A 23,651-nucleotide genomic window follows, 5' to 3' on the forward strand; every position below is an offset into this window, starting at 1 on the left:
TGAACGTTAGAAGTAATTTTTGCACAGAACGAGGACTGTTGACATATCACGTACATGGGAAATACGTCAGGGAAGAATCTCTTAATAGCCTTCTGTACAGTAACACTCAAACCAGGGATGTAGCGTGAGGTAGCCAGAAGTAGAAAGGTCATTAGTCAACTCATGTCCAAAAGGACTTGTGCACCCACACAAGTTTTTTTTTAAGGGACAGTTCACCCCAAAATCAAAAATACAAATTTTTCCTCTCACCTGTAGTGCTATTTATCAATCTAGATTTTTTTGGTGTGAGTTTCTGAGTGTTGTAGATATCGGCCGTAGAGATGTCTGCCTTTTCTTGGACATAATGAAACTAGTCGGCACTCAGCTAGTGGTGCTTAAAGCTCTCAAAAAATACATTTTGAAGAACTCAACAGCAATGTCTCTTTCCAAAAATTATGACGCGGTTACTCAAGATAATCCACAGACCTTGGTGTGAGCAGTTTCATGCAGGAACTATTTCTTTCTACTAAGCTTCACCCACCAACTGTATCACCATGCAGAAGAAAGCATGCATCTACTGCTAGCTACACTAGCACACATGAGCTAGCAAATGTTACAGCTGACAAGGACGATGCCAATAATGTTTACATCTGATGCTGTCATGAGCATGAGCCTTTCGTCCATGAGTAGATGCACGCTTCCATCTTGAGTAACATGATTTCTGGCAAGGGCATTTCTGTTAAGTTTTTCAAATGTATTTTCTTGGTGCTTTGAGCACCACAAGCCGAGTGCCATCTAGTTCCACTATATTGGAGAGAAGGCAGACATCTTTATGGCTGATATCTCCAACACTTGGCAACTCAGACCAAAAAAATCTAGATTGGTAAGTATTACTTGACGTAAAAGAACAAATATGTATTTTTGTTTTTTGGGGTGAACTGTCCCTTTAACTGAGGTTTCCCTTGTATAGAGTTGTATTGACGTTATCTAAATCATATAGCACACACTGACATATCCCCAAAAGAGCAAACTAGTGGTGTCTGGTTTCTTCTTGGCTCTGTCTGAAGGTACCGAAATCTGCCTTTGGACAGAGCCAAGCAAGCTGTTTCCCATGTTTCAAGTCTTTATGCTAAACTAAGCTAATCAGCTGCTGGGTCGAGCATATTGAATGGACAAACGAAAGAATGGCATCAATCTTCTCGTCTAAGTCTCAGCCAGAAAGCAAAGAGTTTTCACAAAAATGCAAGCTATTCTTTCAATAGCTGCATCAGAGCGCTACGATTAGTGTTCATATAAATTAAACATAAAATACCCTAAACACAGAATGTGTAAGATTTAACTCAGGACATAAATTTGAAGCACAGTCTATCAACGTGGTTCCTGCTTTATTTGATGCAACTGAGTCCAGGCTGTTGCAGAAGAAGTTATGGAAAAACAATCACAGCCTCACAGGCATTCTTTTTTTTTTTTTTGTCAGGAGGCGACAGACTTTAAGCACCTTAGGATCCCGGGACCTCAGGACACCCGGCTGCACTGTGGGTGTCCATAAGGTTTCATAATTAAACTAGATGCACTCAGAGAATGACTCACTCTCCAATTACTGTGTGAACACCTCACATTAATTGTCTCTTTATTGACTTCAAATTACAAGAGGGGCCAGACGTATTTAATACCTTTTTTCTGCTGTCAAGGCACCTTATGAGGCTAATGTCATCTGGGAATTTATGAATGAGGGAAAAGTGGTTGATAATGAATAGGCTATTATCCTTTGAAAGAGGTGGAAAGATGCAATAAATAATTTCTAGAGATCTGGTTATTTTCAGGGAGGTTATTGCCCTTTAGAAGTTGTCAGTAATTCAAATATGAGCGCCTGTCTCTCTGTGTGAAAGCATGTCTATAATTGTACAAGTGTGTCTGCACGTACGCAAGAAGTCACTGACCCTTGAGTTTGTCTCCTGTAATAGATCAGTTGCTTCTGAAGATCAGGTACAATCTCATGTAGTCTGCCTCTGACATCTCCATAAAGCTGAGGAAAGGGGAAAAACTAGAAGTCAAAGTAACAGCACAATCCTCCTAAAAGCCACATCTACAGATTTATTACCACTCAGGGAAAAGAGGAAGAGGCCTCCGTGTGTCAGCTAAAGAGAGCGGCTGCCATTGCTGTTTACCTCCACCTGTTTGGTGCAACGACAAAGACCCACCTGTAAATTCAGCAGTCCATTTTGTGAAAAACGGCATATGAGGGAGAGATAAACTTTCTTATTTAAATCATCGTGGGTTAGCAGACATAAAGGAAATGTTGTTAGGGGCTTTGGCGTCTGGTTTTGCCTTCAATTTCTGAGTTTAATCGTATGTTTGGATCATTTTGTGGCTTCCTCCGCTATCCCTTTCATCTCCTCTCCTCACTCGGCAGCAGACTGCAAACTTCAGTGTTAGTAGCTACTGTTGCTAATAAATACAGAGGGCCTTCAGCCTTTATCCAGACGACGGCTCTCAGGAGGACTGCACAAAAAACAAATGGCTTGTTTCAATGATGACAACTCACATGATGAAAAACTACAGCTTATACGCTGATCCAGTCTCCACTGAGTGCAAATAAATTGTGTTAGGAACCGGCTCGATGTATGCTTTACATACTTGAAAGTCAGACTGCAGAGATATGCATTGGGAACTGCTCTGTGACAGCTTGTGAGTCCAGTCCTGTCCTCCTCGTGTCGGGAGGATGTTGAGAGGTTGAACAGAATCACATCCAATCTGTCCAAGGACGACCTGCTGGGAAGGTCCCCACTTAATTTGTCTTCCCGCTGCTCTGCGATTGGCTCTTTGCCATGTTTTAAAGTGTATCCGAACAGTCAAAATGTCTCTCTGTGTCTCTCCTCCATCTCTCACTGTCGGTATATGGGGGAGAAGGCAAATGGTACAAAGGACGAAGCTGGTTGTCTTCAAATTTGGCAATGAGGATATTGACAATGACAGAGCCACCAGTCATTGCATTAAAGCTAAAAGAAATGGAGAGAGCGTGTTGAAAAAAACACATGTGGTAAGGGCGCTTTCAGTATGCTGTTGAAATATTTACTTTTAGCTCAGCAAGGGAAGGCCTTCTTTGGCCATTCTGCTCAGTTCATGTATGCCACTGGCAATAGAAATCCTTGAATCCACTGTTAACGCTCATGTTAACAATGTATATGTTCTCAAATCAGAAGTAAGTGTATGCACTAACCTTTATTGGAAAACATCAACCACCCTGAAATGGAACTGTTTAATCAGTACTAACTTCAATTGTATCACATGATCTTTATCAGCAGATGGAGATCACCAACTGGCCACCAGTGTCTTTAGATGTTGATATCTGGTTGAATTTAGGTTTTGACATTGGCACAATGTGAAATTTCAAAATTTTTGACATTTTAAATATTGCCAACCAGATTGTCATTCCAACCAAAATTTAACATCTGTCTAACATAAGAGCCTAACGTCATGACGTCATATTGATGTCTGGTGCCAGCTAGGTCAGATGTCATGGAAATAGGTCAATTGAAATGTGAAATTAGTCTCCAAAAGGGTGATGTGCATTATGTGGATTTGCAAAAAGAAAAACAAAATAAGTTATGGATGAAAAATAAACAGCTACTGAGCTAACAGCAAGCCAGAGGTCTATGTAATACGATTCAGAAAGCCAGTATGTGAACCTTGATTCAGGATTTCTTTGGCATACTAATATTTCCAATATTAAAAATTAACTTTAATGCTTTGTTTAAATGTCCATTGTGTAAGATTTAGGAGGGTTTAGTGGAGTCAAATGGTGAGGATTGCAGATTACAACCACCTGAAACTTCTCCTGTTGAGAATTCCTTCATTGTTCATTGCTCACGGGGATTTTAGTTGGAGACTAATTATCCATAGAGGGCTCTTCCTCTCCAAAACAAATGGACCAGGTGATTAAAACCAGTCAAAACACTGAAATAAGCAGTTTCACCTCACAAATCAGTGTTTCTCCAAGTGGTTTCTCCAACGCTGTTTGGCAAGTCGGAAATAATGGGACTCGGCCACCACATTTTATTATGTGCTCACCCTTTATCTCTGATAACCTATTGTATGCTCACCTCTTTTCTGGTCCAGATGTTCAGGAGGTTTGACACTATCTAGAATAGGGATGGGAATTGATAGGATTTTATCGATATCAATGCCATTATCGATTCTGCTTATCGATCCGATTCTTTATCGATTCCCTTATCGATTCCTCCTGTGAATTAATGATATCGCCTCCTGTTGTTTGTAACCCAATACATCTGCTTTCAGAACGTTTTATTATGAACCTTAAAGCCATGGTCTAGTTTAGAAAGTTGATGAGAAAGATTTGAAAAAAGCATCCCCAGCCTGAGTGTGTCAACACCACGCAGCTAGTGCAGCTAACTCAGGTGAGGCAGCTAACGCAGCTAGCCCAGCATATTATAACAACAAATAGCGTGCAAATCAACTCAACTGCCCTCATCTTACCATCCTTGGTGTTCCCATGAAATCCGACAACAGGAGGTCGGATGCGCCAAAGCTCCACAGTGGGCTAGCAGCTCCAGGGAGGCTAACAACAACAGCGTCGCGCCCGCCGTCCACCTGGAGCAGGGATGTGCCGAAGCTCCACAGTGAGCTAGCAGCTCCAGGGAGGCTAACAACAACAGCGTCGCGCCCGCTGTCCACCTGGAGCAAGGATGCGCCGAAGCTCCACAGTGAGCTAGCAGCTCCAGGGAGGCTAACAACAGCGTGAAGTGAAGCTACGGCTTTGACCGCCTCTGTCTCTCCGCCATTATGTCTTCTTTGTTGTTGAACAGGCTGCTGACTGACAAGCATAGATTCGGCGTAATGAAAAGAATCGATAAGGGAATCGTTAAGCATAAAGGCTAATGATGTCGATGAATTGGACCAGTTGGAACCGGTTCTTAACAGGAACCGGTTCTCGATTCCCATCCCTAATCTAGAACCACTGTTTGGCTTGTCCGTTCTGGGCCACTGTAGAAACATGGCGGTCTCCATAAACAAAGACCCACTCCATGTACACAGCTCATTCTAAGGTAACAAAAACAATGATTCTTATTTTCAGGTGATTATTCAATTTCTGCCAGTTTTCTGCTAAATCCCACACACTGTGCCTTTAAGCAGTGTGTCACCTTTAAAATAAGAAATCTCCACAAGAATAACACCAAGAATTACTGCTATTAAAGTTTGGGTTGCAAGTCATGAATTGCCTTTGAAACCATTAAAGAAGAAAAAGGCCAGGTGTATCTCTGTCTGTTACTGAGTGTAATGAAACACTTGATACTGAGTTGTACACAGTGGTAGGAGATGAGTCATCACTCCCCCCGAGCAGTTCGTTTGTAAGCACATCAGGCGCTCAGGGCAACAGACACAGTCAAGCACCTAATCATAAAGAGAAGGATCATGACACCACTAAGTGTGGTTTCATAAATGCTCCTTCATTAGGAATATGTAATTGGAGTAAAAGAAAAAAACAGTAAAGACAAACTGCAACAAGCTAAATGTTAAATCTGGGGTCTGTGCTGCCATCTGCTGTTGGTGTTGTTCAGCACATCATCAGGTGAGGGTGGATATGACAAGCTATGTTGTTTCATGTTTAAAAGAACATATGTTTCATGAGCGACGTGCTCATATGCATGTGTTTCTCCAAAGGGTTTAAGACAGAATGAACAAATATTTTATTTTAAGTGTTTACACAGTGAGGACGGTGGAGTTCAAGAGTAAACATTTAACACTTCTCTTCAAAACTAGACACCATTAGCAGAGAAAATGTATACACTGTAGGCTATTTCAAATAGACATTGTCTCACACTGTGCACACAAAACACTTCTGCACCAGAAAATGACTTTTAAACCAATATAGTTACTGTTTTAGATCTTCATAGCTGTACTCACTTCAGCACACTAATAGAAAGTAGGAGGCATTTGGAGTTTAGGAAACAAACAACATGAAGCTGCTAATTTTATTTTCATCACAAACATACTACACTTAAGTAAAAGAACAGGAAGTGTTAGTATAAAAAAGAAAAGTAATACTTATTTTATTATGTGATATTTGCCTTTGAAAGGTTGTGGAATAAGAGTTTAAAGTAGCATAAAATAGAAACAATCCGTTGTAAGGGCCTAACAATCATAATTAAGTGCAGTACTTGATGTTGGTGAAGATTCTCAGTCATCCAGGTCATGGTAATCTGAAATGCTGCATCATAGGCAACTGGATTTGCTTGAAGACGTTTCTCATTCAAGAGGCTTCTTAAGTTCTGAAGTAACGTATTCAAGAAACTCAAGCAAGTTCAGTTGCCTACAATACAGCACTTAAGATTGCAGTACTTGATGTTTTCAGCTACATATGGTACCACAGCGGACTATCACACATTCAGATCTTGTTCAAATCTGGTTCCAATCTAACCCACAGCAACTTTGGAGCTCTAATCTGTGGTTGATTGGGACGCTATACTGTCAAAATCTCATTCAACGCCAGTGAAACCATGGGTGGATTATGAGACAATAGGCCACCTCATCTAAAAAGGAGCAAGACACGCAGACTCTATAGTGGTTTGGCCTCTTTTTTGTTGTTGTTGTTGTTGTTGTTTTGCATCTCTTTATAGTCATTTTGTGTCTTTTTGATGTTTTGTGTCTCCTTGCAGTTGATGTGTGTCTCTTTATAGTCATTTTACTCCTCTTTGAAGTTATTTTGTGTCTTTTTTTTGTCTCTTTGTACTCATAGTGTGTGTAATTTTGGTCCTTTGCCCCTTTTTAGTTATTCTGTGTCTCTTTGCAGTTCCTTTGCATCTTTCAGTGATCATTTTGGGTCTCTTCCTGGTCAGTACCAGTTAATTTGTTATCATTTCGCAGGTGAAGGCCAAGGAGCCCCATATACTTTGGGCCCCTAGGCCTGGGTCCAGTAGGCCCATTCAGTAATCTATCTATGATTGAAACTTACTTTGAATTCTGAGTTCAGAAATAAACAAATAAGCGACATGGTGTTCGAGTGGTTAGCATTGTCACTTCACAGTAAGAGGGTTCATGGTTTGAACCCAGGTTAGGGGAGCCCCTCTTCTCCCCGTACCAGCTTGGGCCTTTTCCAGGTACTCCAGCTTCCCCCCCACAGTCCAAAGGCATGCAGGTTGTCTGTCTCTATGTGTCAGCCCTGTGAGCCTGGCAACCTATCCAGGGTGTATCCTGCCTCTTGCCCAGTGTCAGCTGGGATAGGCTCCAGCCCCCCTGTGACCCCTAACAGGATAAGCTGTTACAGAAAATGAATGAATGAATGTTTAATGAGTTCAAATAATAGTCTTTCTTCAACTAAGGTCATCCAATACTGTCGCTTTGGGTTGGTGGTTCGGTCTGACTGCCAACTGAATCCATTGGTGTTTGACTCCTGGGTATGAGACTCAACAATTAACTATCTCTCTGCAGAGTTACATGCTGTACTTTTGAATAGGTTTCTCTGCTAATTTAAACACACATATCATCAGCATATCCGGGTGATCCTGCTGCCACTCACAGTATAATTACCATAGAGCTACAAGTGTTGCTTGTGCAGTTACGTCTTTCAGGCAATCTGGTTCACACAGGTGTTTGGTGTTTGGACTTCTCCTTGGGAACTGTGTGTTTTTGCAGAAAAACACGATTTACTCTTTTGCATCAACTAAGAGAAGTCTCAGTTTGCAGTGTTATTCAATGCTATGTGTGAGATTTCAAACAGTCTATAAGGCTGTCAGATAAAGCTGATCAGCTCCATGTAGCAGAGGAGCCAGGTGTCTGCAATCAACAATTACTGCGTCACTCATATAGAGGCAGCGTTCAGTCTCTCAGTTTGAAGCGGCTGTCTCAACTTGAAGGAAGTGCAGGATACTGGTCAGTGTTCACTCAAGTTTGATGTGATTCTAGAATTAGTTTATCTTTTGCTATATTGTGCATTATAAGATGGTGCTGACTCTAAAGTTAAAACATGTTCGTGGAGGCTGCTCTGAAAGCCATTTAGCCTTATGACCTCAGTAGGCCTTTAGTCCAAACACAGCTGCTCTTTTAATTACTTGCTCTTCTCTAGTTGGAGGTAAATTGATTTGAAGTTACCTTTCTCTCAACTCAGACTAAAGATGTCTGGCCGTGGGAAGAAAGCTGCACCCAAACCAAAGTCTTCACTGTCCCGGTCTTCCAGAGCAGGGATCACCTTCCCCGTGGGCCGCATCCACAGACTGCTGAGGAAAGGCAATTATGCTGAGCGAGTTGGCAATGGCGCTGCGGTGTACTTCGCAGCCGTCCTGGAGTACCTCTGTGCAGAAATCCTGGAGTTGGCTGGAAATGCCTGTCGTGACAACAAGAAGCAGCGCATTGCTCCTCGCCATATTTTGTTGGCAGTGAAAAATGATGATGAGCTCAACAAACTGCTGGCAGGGGTCACGATCTCAGAGGGTGGTGTCATCCCAAATATCCAGGCAACCCTTCTTCCCAAGAAGACCAAGGCGCCCAGGGATGACAGTACAGCTAAAGATGTTCAGTCTCAGGAGTTTTAACTGTGGATGTACAAGTTGTTTTGTTTTGGGTTTTTTTTTTTTTTTTTTTTACAAATGTTTTATTATTAAAGTGTTTTTTAAAGTATGCTTGTCTTTTTACTTGTCTTTTTACACTTGTTCAGTTAGGCCGTGGAAGCAGTAGTCACTCTGGGTAAAATGCTCTACAAGAGCCACATGTGTCTTGATGGCAGCTGAAATGAGCTGGGCAAATTTCTGAATGTTGAGGAAATATGCTTCATTTCCCGTTTCCTGTAGCCAAGGAAGTCTCATGCTTTTTGAGGAATCTAAGTGACATAACTACTTGGATGAGTTTCTTTACACAGAAACACTGGTTTTGCTTCAGTGACCTTAATGTTGTCAACTCTGTCCTAAATTTCAGGCTTTAGCTCCCCACAATCGATATCTTCATTCCACATGTTCAGGAAGGGCAACTGGTCACAGCAGTTTATTGATGCTGTACTTCATGGTCACTTCAGATTTGTGCTCAAAATCTTGTAGCCCATGTCACCCCCTTCTGTTGGCAGTAAAGATTCCTCCTTAAACTGGAAGATGTGTTCAAGCCAACATATGTGACTTAAAAGGACATGGTAAAAGAAGGGAGTTGATTTTAATTCATAATCTATAAATTATGATGATCCATAATTTGGTTTTATGGCTTTAAAGTTCTCACTGGGGAAAGCTGGCATTTAGTTTGAAATCAAGTTCAAATTGTTGCCATAAAAATGCAGTTGGGACACTTCTTGTATCTAAAATGAAAAGGTTTGCCATGTTTGAATTAAGATGATTTTAATTAAACCAGATAACTTTTTAGCTATGCATGTGCTACAAATTCTCCAGTTGAGTCAAACATGTAGTCTTTTACATCCTGATTTTCAGACTTAATTGCATGCAGCATCCCAACAGGTAGAAGCCCTGTATTGTGAAACTCTCTAGTTCAAGCTTATTTTGCTCTATAGCTTTGCAGATAAGCAAACTTTAGCTTAAATAATGTAGTTTAAAAATCTGTTAGGTCTTAATTGGCCTCTAAAAGAGTTCTTGAAAGTGTCTAGTAGTGCAAAATTATTTTTTAAAGCAATCTCCCACCTAAGAACTTGAGCGTTTAAACCCCAATCCAGCCAGACAAACATGCATGGTGCTTGCTAAAGATATAACAGCTTGGAAGGTTTGGGGACTATCTGATGTGCACATTTGGAGCCCTGTTTCTCCACTAAAGCAAGCACTTTCAAATTCACTTGACAAAAGATTTTCTCAACAAAACTGATGTGCAGCAGTCACACATCACAACTTGAACAACAAGCAGACAGTTAAATATAATAAAATACAGACCTACTGCTTAAACTTTGTTTGGCAGTGGGTTTCTCATGACATTGTTGACCTCTTTCTGGTCACTGCTTTCCTTGTAGTTAGATAATATAAACAGAAAAACAAACTTTGAAATGTGGGCAAAATTGAAACATTTCCTGTTCACGTATGTGGGATTTGTACAGTAATATAAAATTAAAATAAGCCTTCCTGTGAGCTATAACCTAAATATTCCTTTAAATCTTTAAAATATTGCCTCTGTGTATGTTTTCTTGCAACCCTCTGTAACAGTGCGTGTGTTGAACGCACCCCGGTGGGTCACGACGTGCTGACGTCAGACGTGTGAACAACAAACAGTTGTTGGACTTCAACAAGCTAGGGAATGGTAACGCTGGGACAAAAACAGGTTCAACGTACTTCTCCCGGATAGAGAGACAATTGCGAGAGCTGTGCGGTGGGGACATTTTGTTATAATCTCATAACAGTTAGCGTTAACAGCACCGGCAGGTTGTAGCTTCGGCACGGTTCGGGAGCGTTAACGTTAGCCACCGAGACATGCTCATTGCTCGGAGTGTGACGCCTGTTTTTTTTCTGGCTGCCGCCTGTCGTTTGTGATGTGAGCCGAGTTGCAGCACAACAGAGGGTGAGACAAGAGCCACAGCCGGAAAAATATTTCTCTTGACACAGGAGAATGGACTTTGTCGGGGAGAAACAGTCGGGCTCACTTAAAGAAGCGGGCATGCGACCGTTGACGGGCCTGGACGTCATTGTTGGGCAACAACTTTAGCAAGCTAGCTAACATTAGCTCGCTTAAATTCATGCAAATGAATCGGTTTGCTGTCGGGCAGTAAGCTCACTTTGCTAGCGTAATGGAGGCACCCTGAGTGGCTTGTTCGTTTCAATTGACTGCCCTGGTCCTCTTAAATAGTGCTGGCAATGTGCTGACGACTGGTGAGCATTTCGTCGGTTCACTCTCGGAGCTACAGGACACGGTTGGCAGAAATTATTTGGTGGTGGTTGCCTGCCCGCGTGATAGTTGAGCAAAGTTGCCTGGTTTGGCAGATAAATAATAGCTGAAACAGTATGTACTTCACATATTACTTGTATTGATATTTGTGTGAAACTGCACTTTAAATAGATAATTTTAAGGATGCACCAAAGTCACCTGTGATTTGAGGTTTGTGAAAACTACAAATCGCCCCAGTTACAACAAACTAGTTAGATAAAGGTATATTTCTGACTGCACTTGAATATAATTTGATCAGTTAGGGACTAAGATAGGTGCACATTTATTGTTATCAGACAAAGGACAGAGACAGGCTTATCCATGTCAGTTGGTTCCTAGTTACTGTTTAACCCAATATTATCTAGGCTGTCTGGCACAGTTGAAGACTGAGTTCCACTGGAAATGAAAACATGAATATCGAAGAGCAGCGTTTAGATTTGTGCAATGTCAAGACAAAAAGTAACGTAGATGATGATCACAACACTACCAACAACACAGAAGGGGTCACGCCCCGGATCTCTGAACTGATGACGGACAGCACCACAGAGAAACAAAACATTGTTCCCACAGAGGCCTCTGAAACGCACCTGATGCCTCAGCTCACTGACAACCTTCAGATAGCCGAGGAGGACAACCACCTGGCACAAGACACACTGGAAATTGATGAGGTCAATGGAAATAGAAAGAGCAGTGGTCAAGACACCCCTGCTGTTGTGAATCCCACAGACTTGATACTTTCTAATGATGAGCAGCACAAGGACAATACTGGGGTGGAGAAAATGAAGGAGGATAAGGACCCTGAACCTGCAACATTTGTTGTGGGAGAAGGGGACGATGGTGGGGACATGGACATGGGTGTGGATCTGAGTCTTGACGAGAGTGGAGTGCTGGAGGCTGAATCGACTAATGTCAGATCACTCTCAGACAATACTTTGGACTCAGAGTCCACGTCTCAGGATGTCCCAGCTGGCAGCATGGCAGAGAGACCGTCAGATGAAAGCCAGACAGGCATCACAGAAGCTTCTGCTACGAACCAGGCTGGACTGTACCCTTCAGTGGAGGAGGACGATAAACACAAACCAAGTGGCAAAAGGGTGACATTTCCCTCAGATGAGGATATTATCTCTGGAGCAGTGGAGCCAAAGGACCCCTGGAGACATGGTAACATGCCCACTGTGTGTGTGTATGTGTTTCTGCATGTGTGAATGACTTTCTATTTATTGTACTTGTCTGTTGTGCCTGTATGAACATGTCAGTTCATCAGGGTTTGCCAGGATTAATTTGCAAAAGTTTTAACATCATTTTTCTCAAGTTCCAAATCTAACAAGCTGTTCGCTGTGTTCAGATTGGGTTTAAATGTGCCCTGTCATGGCCCATAGTAGTGATTGATGGTTGTAAATTGACACTGATGCAGTAGAGGTGTGTCGATGTTCTGTAATTTTTTTTTTTTTTTTTCCAGGAATGTTCTTTTGTTTGACCTCATCATCTCTTGCACATTCACACGGCAGTATTTAGTCCTCAGACAGCAGCTGTGCCTCTGCCGCTCTTTTTCAAACAAAAGTTCATGTCTTACTTTAAGTAGTCAAATAAATAACATAAAAGCTTCGTCTGGCTTTTTCCCCAACAGCCAAAGTACACGTATATATCTAAATATAGGCCCAGGCCTGCACTGTGTGCCATATTGTGAGTGGATCCCACCACTCCTTGAGGTGTGCCATTTTACTGCTGTAGGTTCCTGTTTGTTCAGTGAAAACGTCAAAAGGAAGCTCATGCAGGATATGGCACTGCCTTTACTGTGTTGATTTAAGGAACCCAATCTTTTAAATGTGACAAAATGACAACTTACTGTTTTCATCTTTTTTCACCATATTCCTTATCATACTCTGCATTTTATAATTAATACATTTGCATATAAATGAACGTCTGTTACATTCAAGTCCTTGTCAGACAAGTTCACACAGTGGTGATTAAACCATTCACCGCCAGCAAAAGCTCTCTCTATTTTACTGTAATATACTGGAGTTGTGATGCCTGTGGAAACTTTCCCGCACAGGCACACCGGAAGTAATACATTTTACATCAACTGGCCAGAGCTAAAGAGGGCAGGAAGTGGGGAGAGACCATAGCAGCGATTTATCAGCTAGGAGTATAGCAGAAAATCCTTCAAGACACGTCTCAAGAGTAGATACTGCAGATTTAACAGAAACTTGGTGTTCAAAGGATTTAAGTCCAGAAAATACTTAAGGAGAGCGCTCCTGGGGACGGGGAAGATGCAGCAAGCTCACCTGAGGGCATACGTCATCATGCTTTGACAGTGTTTGCGTAACTACTCTCACTGCCAGAGAGGGGAAACAAAAGTTCTTTTCTCCAGCTTTAAGATTAAAGGTTAAAATATCCAAGAGGTAAATTTTGCACTACAGTAGCACACAGAAAATTGGTAGGTGCAGGATACAGAGAAGAATGGAAATAATACACAGTAGAAGGCAGTATTCATTACATTACTCTAAACCAGTGTGCAGGAATGCAGTGTTTGTGCAAAACCAAAAGCATTTCCTGCCAATCCACACCAAATAACATAGTAGATAAAGCATATGTTGGATATATATTGATTAGTGTGCATGCATTGAATATAATCAAGCATAATGTTAAGATATTAGCTGTTTGTTCAGTTCACATTTGTGTTTTTCTAAAAAAGAAAAGCAATTGTAATTTAATTTTTTCTCAGGTTTTGTTTGCTTGTTTTCCCCAGTCCGGATTTGTGTCCAATAATATTGATTATTTGGTGTCATTAGGTCTTGTTAATATTTTTTATTCTATTTGTATTCCTATTTTTCTTCTAATTCCTCTCATGCAGAGCTGTAGTATACAGTAGTTTCATGTTTTGGAGTAACTTGTACATCATGCATGATCTGATCATGACTCATACGCTCCTGCATCCGCTGTGGACAATGGGCATCATTTAATAAACGGACCTGCAGTCACAGTGTGACAGTTGGTGTTTTCTCACAGTGCGGTGACGACAGTCAACGTAGTCACACAGTTGATGGCAGTCTGAGAAGATGCCAAATTTTTGTTTGTTTATATGTGCTGTCATTGCGACCTAAGAGCAAGCCAGTGAGAGTCCTGTTCTTTTCGTGATGTAGAAAACAAAAAATGTTGCCAGGCCAAGGCAAGGGTCAGTGATGCGAGAGGTCCAGATGGGGGAGGGGGAGTAGAAACAAGCAAAAAAGCATCAAGGTTAATATGCATGAACAACGCTGCGTCGTGTTCAGCTGAATATAAACTCTTCTGTTAGCACCCCTGCAAGTGGTCATGCAACCACTCAGAGAGACACTTGTGTCTCCCCCATTTACACTCACACATTTTGCTGCATGTTACTGTAATTCATCCTCTACCCACTCAAAATAATTTACATGTTTGAAGCATCCAGGACCCTCACTGCTTGTCACATAACCCTGTTGCTTTTTTACAAATGTCTCTGTATCATTTCACAGTGCACATGCCAGGCAGCCAGTCTGATATTAAATTGGACATGAAATATCTACAGCCAAACTCCATGGGGGCAAAGTCCAACCCAGTTAGCCAGGATTTCAGGGACCTTGTGAAACACTTGGCGCTGCAAACAGTCAAGTATCTAGATGACTGCAATGATCCGTGGCTCAGATTATTTATCACAGTACATTTATCATGTAGTTTATTTAAGTACAAAGGTCTAACTGATTGTGGCGTTGATAAAGAGGCAGACAGACAGTTGATGGCCTAGAGTTAATCACATGATACAGAGTGCTCTGTTGTTGATGTAGGCAAAACTATATCTCTGTGGTACATTTATTAGAACAATTTTTAGTCCAGTGGATCAGACAAGTGCAATAATTTGAATCCCAAAAACTCCTGCTCTCAAAATTTTGTAGAATTAGTTGATTTAAAATATTTCCATTTTGTCATTTTGTTTATCATCTCTCTGTTTTGAAACATTTCACACACACCCACTGTCCTCGTTGTCATTCGTCAGTGAACTGAGTTAAATCGCTTTCAGCACTAACACTGAATTTTCAGCAGTTCATATAGGTCTTTGGGCGTGTTCATTGACAGCAGTTACTTGAGTTGGGAAAATAACCAAGCCAGCTTTTTAGGTGGAATTAAGAGACGTCATTTTCCTGTGCGAGAGCCAGGACATATGGCAAGAGGCAGGGAGGAGATTGGCAAAGCTACAAAAGTTGACACACAAAAATAACTTCAAAATCAGCATATATGTTTGATTGACATAGCATCATGAACTACTCCTCACAACTAGCACTGTAGCTGCTGTATCGACTGAAAATGTCATAGAGGGCACACATCCACCACCAACAGGATCCCCTCTACAGGGCATTTAGACAGAAAAAAGCCCTGCGGTTTAACAATGCAAAGGACTGAGTTGATGGGGGTGTGGAGATTAGGCACTGGTGAGATATGAAATCTGAGCCAGAAGGAAAGTAGCAGATTAATGCTTTTAAAATTTTATCTGATACCAAAGCACTGCACAACAGTTTATCATACCAGGATTTTACAAGCATAGAAAGTTTTGGTGGCTACTAAGTCATTGTTAGTCCCAACAGTGGTGAGTTGAACAGTAGAAACAATGTGATCACATCACTGAAAAAGCTAAACATCCCTGGTGGCCAGTCTGCTACCTGAATACTTAAAATCTGCTTTTTATCAAACTATTTCAGGCAAAGGCCGTTCAAATGGGCTGCTGTGTCATTTAAACGCTAATAGCACATACAAGGTAGGTGGGAAAACATGTAGCCAACCACTTAAAATACTTAAACAATGTAAGGTTTAAATTAATAGCTCCTTTGCATCTGAGATACACATCACATGTATGTTAAATTTAGAAACTGTTTCTTTACCCATGCTCTCTAAGTTTGCTAAATTGCTCTCCTAGTATGTCACTAGTGAACTTCCCAAACCTTCTACATTCACCTAGATATCTTTTCCTTTGTCTTGCTCCTGCCATCTATCTTGAGGACATGCACGCACATGGGACAGGCCATCTGAATATGTGTCTGTGTGTTTCTGAGTCCAGGAAATGAAATATATCTGATCCTCCACTCCAAAGCCCTTCGTGCTTTGTTGGGAGCGCTGTGCCACAATAGCTCCATGATCCATCCAGACCCTTTATCTGCGGATCCAGTGTCAGGTTCTCTGGGTCTCTGTCTTATGTCATCTGTCATAAACACAACAGTGAAGTGTGCCTGAGCTCACAGAGCCTTGAGCTTCATCCATGCATTGTATGAGTTACCGCTGTAAGAGCAGAGGGGAGAATTTGTTAGATGGGTATTAAATGTTTGCAAAGCAGCATATATCTGGTTTAATAGCTGTCACGAAATGAGCCTCTGAGCAAGAGTTAGAGAGCTGCCATTCAAAATAAACACCTGGGGTTCAGGAGGGAACAGAGTCGGGGGAACAATAGTACCCAGATGGGGTGTTATATTTCCATTTCTTCCTTGGCACTCTCATTTTTCCAGAACTGACGTACAGTTTTGTGGCATCAGCCGAGCTTACAATGTGTGAGGCTAGAATTTACACTAAAAAGACCAGTGGTGCTTCTGGGGGAAATCTTTGTAATATTGTACTCCAGAGTTTAATTTTGTCAGCAGGAGTATGATAAGTATGTCAATGTCATTTTGTTCTGGGTTCGATAATATCTCTCCTAGAGCTCATTTTTCTTTCCTTCCCCTCTCCTTGTCGAGACTTGAGGGACGCCTGTTCTTTCCCTCCAGGCCTGGGCAAATACTACATCATATCCTGAGATTCCTGAACTTCCCAACATGCTATGTTACTCTCCCTGTTCATTTTGTTTCTCCTCCTCCCTGGCTGACCAATTCAGTGTAGGTGCAGCTTGGGCTTATATCAGCAAAGCATGTCATTACAAAAGCACTGGATCCTACTGGAAGCATTTATTTTATCAGAATTATCAGTCACTGCAAACACTGTTCAATGCAAAGAGATTTTTTAAGTTCTGGTGCAAGATAGATTTTCACAGCAGCCATAGAGCATGATAGAGTACAATAACCCAATTATAATACAGCTTTGTGTACAAATAAGTTAAAGCCTCCTACTTGCAATGGAGACAATCCTTCACATTAATGATTGTTTACCCTGCAAGAGACTCTTTGGCCTACGTGCAGCTCCGTTTCATGTCATCAGACCCAAGGCCCACTTGGCACCAGGTTATTAGAGGCTCTGTGACCCATGAAATGTTATGTATTGTGGCTGTGGACCAAGTTACATTCTGATAAGCAGAGCTTTCAGTGCACAGGATGGACAAAGGCTTTAAAAGCCTAGAAGTTAGTTCTGTTCATGCCAGAGGCAGGCTAGTATTGGATTTTATGGGCCAAGTCCAATAGTGAAATAGGCTTAATAATACACTTTTTCAAAGTCATTGATAAGTATTAAGAGTGTTGTATATCCTCTGACGCACCTTTTCATCCTAACGGGACAACGTGGCTGTAAATATTTGAGTGTTAAAGTCCGGGTAAAGCGAAGTCAGTGATTTCTTTCTAAACACATTACACATGTTGGAAAATACTTGTTGAACACACGTGCAAAGACTGTAAACTGTGTAGTAGTAAATTGTGAAGTTAGACGCGGTTTCTCGCCATTGAAATCATGGCTTGTTGATATACTGGAGCTGTCTTTAACATAACCCCTCCCCTATTTTATTAAAGCCCCGTTACTACTGAAGTTACATCGCATAGCATCAGTGTTCACCCCATGTATGACCAGCGAGTTTCTCGACGTTTAGCAAGCTCTCTTAGCTCTTTCAGCCTGATAAATACATGAATAAACAACTCATCTTGAAGGCCACAGTCATATTAACACAAGCAAAACAGTCGTCACTAACATACTGTTCAGTTTCACATCCCGAATCAACTACCCAGTCTGCTGGTGGTTAATGCTCACTGCTGTGGGAGTTTGCTTTGTGCTAATGTTAGCTGCTGAATGACAGTCTGTCAGCACTCATTCTTTGGCTTGGGGCGTGAGGTGTGCTACCACAGACTGTGTGTGCTGCTGAAATAGCTGCCAAAGAGTATGTCGCTTCGCAGCGGCTCGTTCTTCGGCTCAGCGCCTTCGGCAGACAGGCCCCCAGCGTCTCAGAACAAAGAATGCTGCTCATTTTCTCACGATTTTCAAACCTAATTGGCGTTTTTTGAATCATTTAAATTTGCCTGGATGTTTAGTGACACATTTTTTTGTGGTGTGACAAACTTGAAACGCATATTCATTTTTGTTTTACCCAGACTTAAAATCAGCTGGGCTAACACTGTCAAATGTCATCTGATACCAGCTGTCGTGCAGGTGTCATTGACATCCCAAGTGAATAAAAATAGAAAACTATGGAGGACGACAAGAGACGTTAACAAGGCAAAAAATCCGCCATCACAGTGTTATTTTTATATTTTCATAGCTGACTGTGGTTTAGTTTTAGAAGTAAATGAAAACTTATGCAACGTTTAGATGCCAGGCTATTAATGCAGCTGTAGTGTCTGTGACAGTATAGATACTGAATCAGAACTTGGTATTCTAACCAAATTAAACGAGACTGGTACAACCCTAACTATCAGCATACTGGGCACCAGGATCTGCTCAGCTGTCAAACAGCTACTCAGGTGTTGCTAAGTATTGTAAACATTTGAGTCTGCTAGATAAACTATGTATTGATGACACAGTTTTAAATAGTATTTCTTTGTTGGGATGGTTTTTTTTTTCTACTTACCAACAATACACACTGATGCCGATACGTCTGTGATACCACAATACCTGCTGCTGATAATATCAGCCCTGTGGGATAGCTCTCGTTTGTACACTCATATATTATGCATGTCTGCCTGTCTATGCTACACATGCACCTTAGTCTTGTAAATTTGAGAAAGAGGTGTGCGTCTGGGGATTGATTGTAAATAGTAGAACAGACAGAGCATACCAGTCTCAGCAAAATGTATCAGCTTCTGGCTAGTGATGATTTCACTTCCTGTCCCAATGTCTGCGTAGGTCTTTTCTGCCCTTGTCAAACAGGGAATTCCTTGCTCCCTTTCTTTCACTCCTGAGGAGGCTGGACGTGACAAGTATTACCTAGACATTTGCATAAAATGTCCCCACATTTAAAAATAAAGTATACAACTCACTCTCACTGTCACTCTCCATCTGGTCTGGCAGCTTTCTTTCCCAGACGCAGGCCTGATTTCATGTGGGAGATAGCTTAAAATGGCTGCTCTGTTTTTTGTTCTTGCAACCATCATCGTAGCTCATCATACGAAGACAGAAGCTGGTGTTCAGAATCAGAAGCTGGTTTACTGCCAAGTTTTCACATACACAGAATTTGCTTTGGTGTATTGGTTGTTGTACTGTTGATGCACAGTTATGTTGTACATCGCTAAAGGCATGAAGTCAACACTGACATTTACTGTGCAGCTGCAGTTGCTGTGTTTGCGGTATTGTGCAAACACACCTGAAGTACTGGAGGTCTATCTTGTACGGGTGCAGTGATGTGAAATTTGAGGACTGGTATTGTGTGGGATGTGTTTGAAGCCTGGTGGTTGCAGGTGTTGTAATTTTCTTTTCAGATTTTGCCTCAGTCTTTGTGCTTTGTGTTAATTATTGATTTTCACGCTGCTACTTGGGATCAATTCCAGACTTTTTGCATAATTACGCTGCTGCAAAGTCTTGATGTTTGTTCAGCCACATCATTAGAAGCCATTGCATGTACTCGGTTTACTTTTGACCTACTGTCCTTATGTAGGCCTGTGTTGATAGACACAGTGTGATCTAGGTTACGTAAATGGGTTTAGTTGGTTGTTTAAAACTTTGGGCTCATCTGTTTAAAGCAGAAGGCAGCTACCTTCTAAAAATTAAACTTTTCTCTCTTTGTGTTTACCCACTGCTGCCATCTTGTCATCCAGAGTGGTAGAGACACAAAGCAGCAGCAGCGGCACAATCCCTGCCTTTCTGCCCCACCTCTGACCAGCCAAGCAGCCAACTGTCATGTGTGAATGACGCTGCTGTCACCATCCACAGCACAGTAGTGTGAAATGGCAGGGAACAGGGCTGGAGACTGGGAGAGGGGGGCTATTTTGAACACTGGCACTTGCATGTTAAGTAGAGGCTGGCAACACTTTGTTGTTCCACCCACAACATACTCACATCTATCTCTGAAAGTTTGGCACCTTATTTCATATATTGTTGTCTTGTTGGAACCCAGCCACCTCAAAATTTCATTTTTCAAAATGCAGTTGTGTGTTTTAAACAGGAAAACATCTGAATGTCGTCTTCTTTGTCCTCCATCCTGTGAACACCTGTACTGAGTTGTTTCCAATGCTGTTGAATTGTATTTTGATCTACTAACAGGTGTTTCTATTTGTTTTTTATAATTTAATTTATTAATTTATTTTTTTGTCCTTCTAATTCATGTCATTGACAGTAGGTGAAATAACACAAACACCTGTCAGTATGATGCAAAACAGGTCAGCAACACCACCAAGTACAGCCGGGGGGGGGGGACTGATACGCAGCAAAGGGTCGCAGGCCAGACTCGAGCCTGCGACCGTTGCAGCGAGGCAATGCCTCTGTACATGGGGCGCTGGCACTATCCACTACGCCACCGACGCCCCAGGGCTGCGCTGTTTTACTGAACCTCAATGATGAGTCTCTCCACAATGTTGTGTGCCATGTTGAACGTGACGCCCTGTAAATTCAGATGGATTTTGATTGATTGTGTCAGCCGGGATGGGTATTGTCAGGATTTTATCGATACTACTATTATAGGTACTCTTTATCAGTATGTTTTTTATCGAGACTCATTCACGGCTGTATAATGGCTTTTCAAAGATTATACAATTTTAAAAATGAATAAAGTCAGAGCAGGATTAGAACAGAATATTCTAAATATAACTTAATGTTGTTTCTAGAGCAGCAACAGTAACATTTACAACAGCAGAGTCGCCATATAAATGTAATTATATCTCACTGGAAACAAATCTAAGTGTTAAAACAATAATCATATTTCTAAAATAGTTAGAAGATAGAAAGAATGATGAACACAGAAATCAGTCATCATCATTCCTCTGTACTCTGTGCTTCTCTCTCTGCTGCTCATGTGATTCACTACCTGCATGTACCGCAGGTAAATTTTAAGACAGGAGTCAAACTAAGCTAAACAGTAAGATGACATACAGCTTGTTGTTAGGTAGGGAGCTGTGCTTGTGTAAAACATAATGTTAAATGCAGCTGATGGGAGACTGTGGACAGAGCAGATAGAAATATCACTTTCTATGTTTATACTTGTTGAGCAGGTGTATTGATAAAGTATGGGCTTTTACTCACTAAGATTATATCGTTCTTAGAGTAAATAATATAGTTACTTGAACGTGAGCAATCTCTGAGTTATCTTCAGTTCGGCTCCACTATGGCCTCTCTGCTCTGCTGTTCGCTGACTTCACTCTGTGTTTGTTTATGTGTGGAGGTCAGCCCTGACACAGAGCAGAGCAGAGGATGCAGCATGATAATAAATTACACCAAAATGTTAAAAAGCAGAGATAAAAAAACTGGTAACGTTTGAGTTTATCAGCAGCACAGCTTTTAATAATCTAGCCCCAGGGCTCGTTTAATACTGGGTTTTGTTACCCATCCCTAGTTTTCAGTTTTTATTGTTCATCAATTCGCTCTGAAAGTGATCCCAACAAAATTGTTCACCACTGTGGCTGTCACTATAGTTTTGGTGTGGACTCCAAAAAAAATAGATATATTTATAGTTATCAATATAGTTATCATTCTTGGTGTTGATGACCCTTTATGCTTATGAAACCTTTTTGAAACCCTCTGGAAGATGAACTGAGCTGATTTTGAATGTCAAACTAATAAATAAGCATGACATTTTAAATATGCAAGATTTTCCTCTGACAAAAACAGTATGCAAGCGGCACCATACCGAACCGACTGGCTGTGCAGCCTACCCTCAGACTGGAATGGATTCAGTCAACAGGACAACAAATCACATCCAGTGCCAAGTATGTTGAAAAACACTTGAGCTGAAGCACAGTGGATTATTGAACACCTGGCCCCCATGTGTGGCTGAGTGCTCTGTGTCCAATCTTCTCGATTATAGCACCTTTTTTGAACAACTAGCTGGGAATAATTTCCTCTTGAAGCATGAACCTGTCAACACTGGTTTCCCTGTCTTAACCTTTCATTACAGATAAATGTCATGTCAGAGACCTCACACTGTCTAAGATTTAAAGTCAGGCTGAAACAGCATTTCGAGAGTATCTAGCTACAGTATCGTGACGTATATCTGAGTGCAAAAAGGATAGGCAGGCGGGATATTATGTTTGGAGGAATTTGATGTGATTGTTGACGTCATATTTTGTTTGACAGGAAATAACATGGATTTTGATTAAATGTTTGTCATATATTGTTAAATAGGTGCACAATATGCTGGGGATGTGAACTAAAAGAGTTAAAAGGGCATTTTTCATTCATCTTGACTTAAATCATTTAGCTTACCCTCCTCTCAGTGTGCTAATCCTCCTACAGGATTGGTTGTCAGTTGTCGTCGGGTAGTATTAGCTGCTACATAACAATTGTCCAAGTATAAACTAGGTCAGTCAACAGGCTGACTACCTTTCCCGACCACAGTCCTCTCTCTTAGTTTGTTGTTACGAAACTTGGCGTTATTATGTGCTGGAACCCCTGCTGTCCATGTGGCTCCAGATGTGTGCAGACAGCAGGTCAGGTGTTTATCCGCAGTAGCTTGGCTGAGGCTGGTACAGTCTTCACCACATTCTCAGTCCCTGCCAGAGTTTTCCTTCAGCTCTCTGCAATCAGAGTATGTTGTATCATTCTTAACCAGCGAAACCAGACTGTGCAGTCGAGTGTAAACAGAAGAAAATCAAGACATTATGCAAGTCGTACATTTTCAATGGAACTCTCTCTTTGTGCCAAGTCTGTCTGTCTGTCTCTGCAAATAGTCTTCCTCTGCAGACATACAAACACTTGTCTTTGCTTGTTTCCTTTATGTTATTTGAGTGAGGGGAGAAAGCGCATCACCTGTAGACTTTGTGTCTGCTCTTTGTTTCTTGTCAACTAGACAAGTATAAGAGTAATGAAGGCGTAAAGATGGTTAGGCTGAGAAGGATAAACAGACTGTGACATGTGTGTAAATTGGGTCAGACTTCACTGGAATGCCTTCTCAACAACTAGTTATCCGTGATTGCAGTAAACATCACCTCTGAAAATGATAAATATTTTTGTTCAAATGTGGCGCAAGCTCTGGCATTGGATGATTTTATGTGTAGATGATGGTTGTCTAGCATGAGGCATGGAACAATATGAAAATTTCATGTCACAATTATCCTGGCCAGAGTAATAGCAGTTCATAATATTATTCCAGTAATCATTAAAATACTATTACACCCCTTAAAATGGTGCTAAAACATACTGGAATCATTTAGCCTTAACAAATATGTATATTGCATCACAGAGAGGACATGCATCTTTTTCAGTGAACATCCTTTTAAGTGAAAAACAAGTCTTTTTCACTGTTGGTTTCCCAGCAGTCTCTTCAGAGCTCAACATTAAGCTTTTTTATTTTCTTTTGTCTGAGATGGTCACTTGTTTTTCCATTGCGCATCTGCCACACAGCCTCTGATTGGTCCACAGACTCATCGCGGACGGCTAGTGGGGACGGCCAACAGCAACAATAACTGTTTTCAACACAGGAAAATGGATAAATTATCGCAGAAGTCATTCAGTGTCAGATTTATCATTGTGGGGTT

The 23,651-nt window shown here is 41.3% G+C and overlaps 2 protein-coding genes across 2 annotated transcripts in view; both read left to right on the forward strand.

Annotated features, from left to right (window-relative positions):
* The first annotated feature begins 7,826 nt into the window (after positions 1 to 7,826).
* LOC125888338 (histone H2A) lies at positions 7,827 to 8,565 on the forward strand. Its single transcript, XM_049575625.1, has 2 exons — positions 7,827 to 7,869; positions 8,105 to 8,565. The coding sequence occupies exon 2, from the start codon at positions 8,112 to 8,114 to the stop codon at positions 8,526 to 8,528; it is 417 nt and encodes a 138-aa protein (XP_049431582.1). The 5' UTR covers positions 7,827 to 7,869; positions 8,105 to 8,111; the 3' UTR covers positions 8,529 to 8,565.
* A 1,592-nt stretch (positions 8,566 to 10,157) lies between these two features.
* ppp1r37 (protein phosphatase 1, regulatory subunit 37) overlaps positions 10,158 to 23,651 on the forward strand; it is a 57,257-nt gene continuing 43,763 nt past the window's right edge. The window contains exon 1 of the mRNA XM_049575623.1: positions 10,158 to 11,997. Coding sequence (XP_049431580.1) covers positions 11,247 to 11,997 — 751 coding nt within the window. The 5' untranslated portion in view covers positions 10,158 to 11,246. The remainder of the gene's footprint in view (positions 11,998 to 23,651) is intronic.

The sequence above is a fragment of the Epinephelus fuscoguttatus genome, linkage group LG5, assembly GCF_011397635.1.
Source record: "Epinephelus fuscoguttatus linkage group LG5, E.fuscoguttatus.final_Chr_v1".
NCBI classification, from domain to species: Eukaryota; Metazoa; Chordata; class Actinopteri; order Perciformes; family Serranidae; genus Epinephelus; species Epinephelus fuscoguttatus.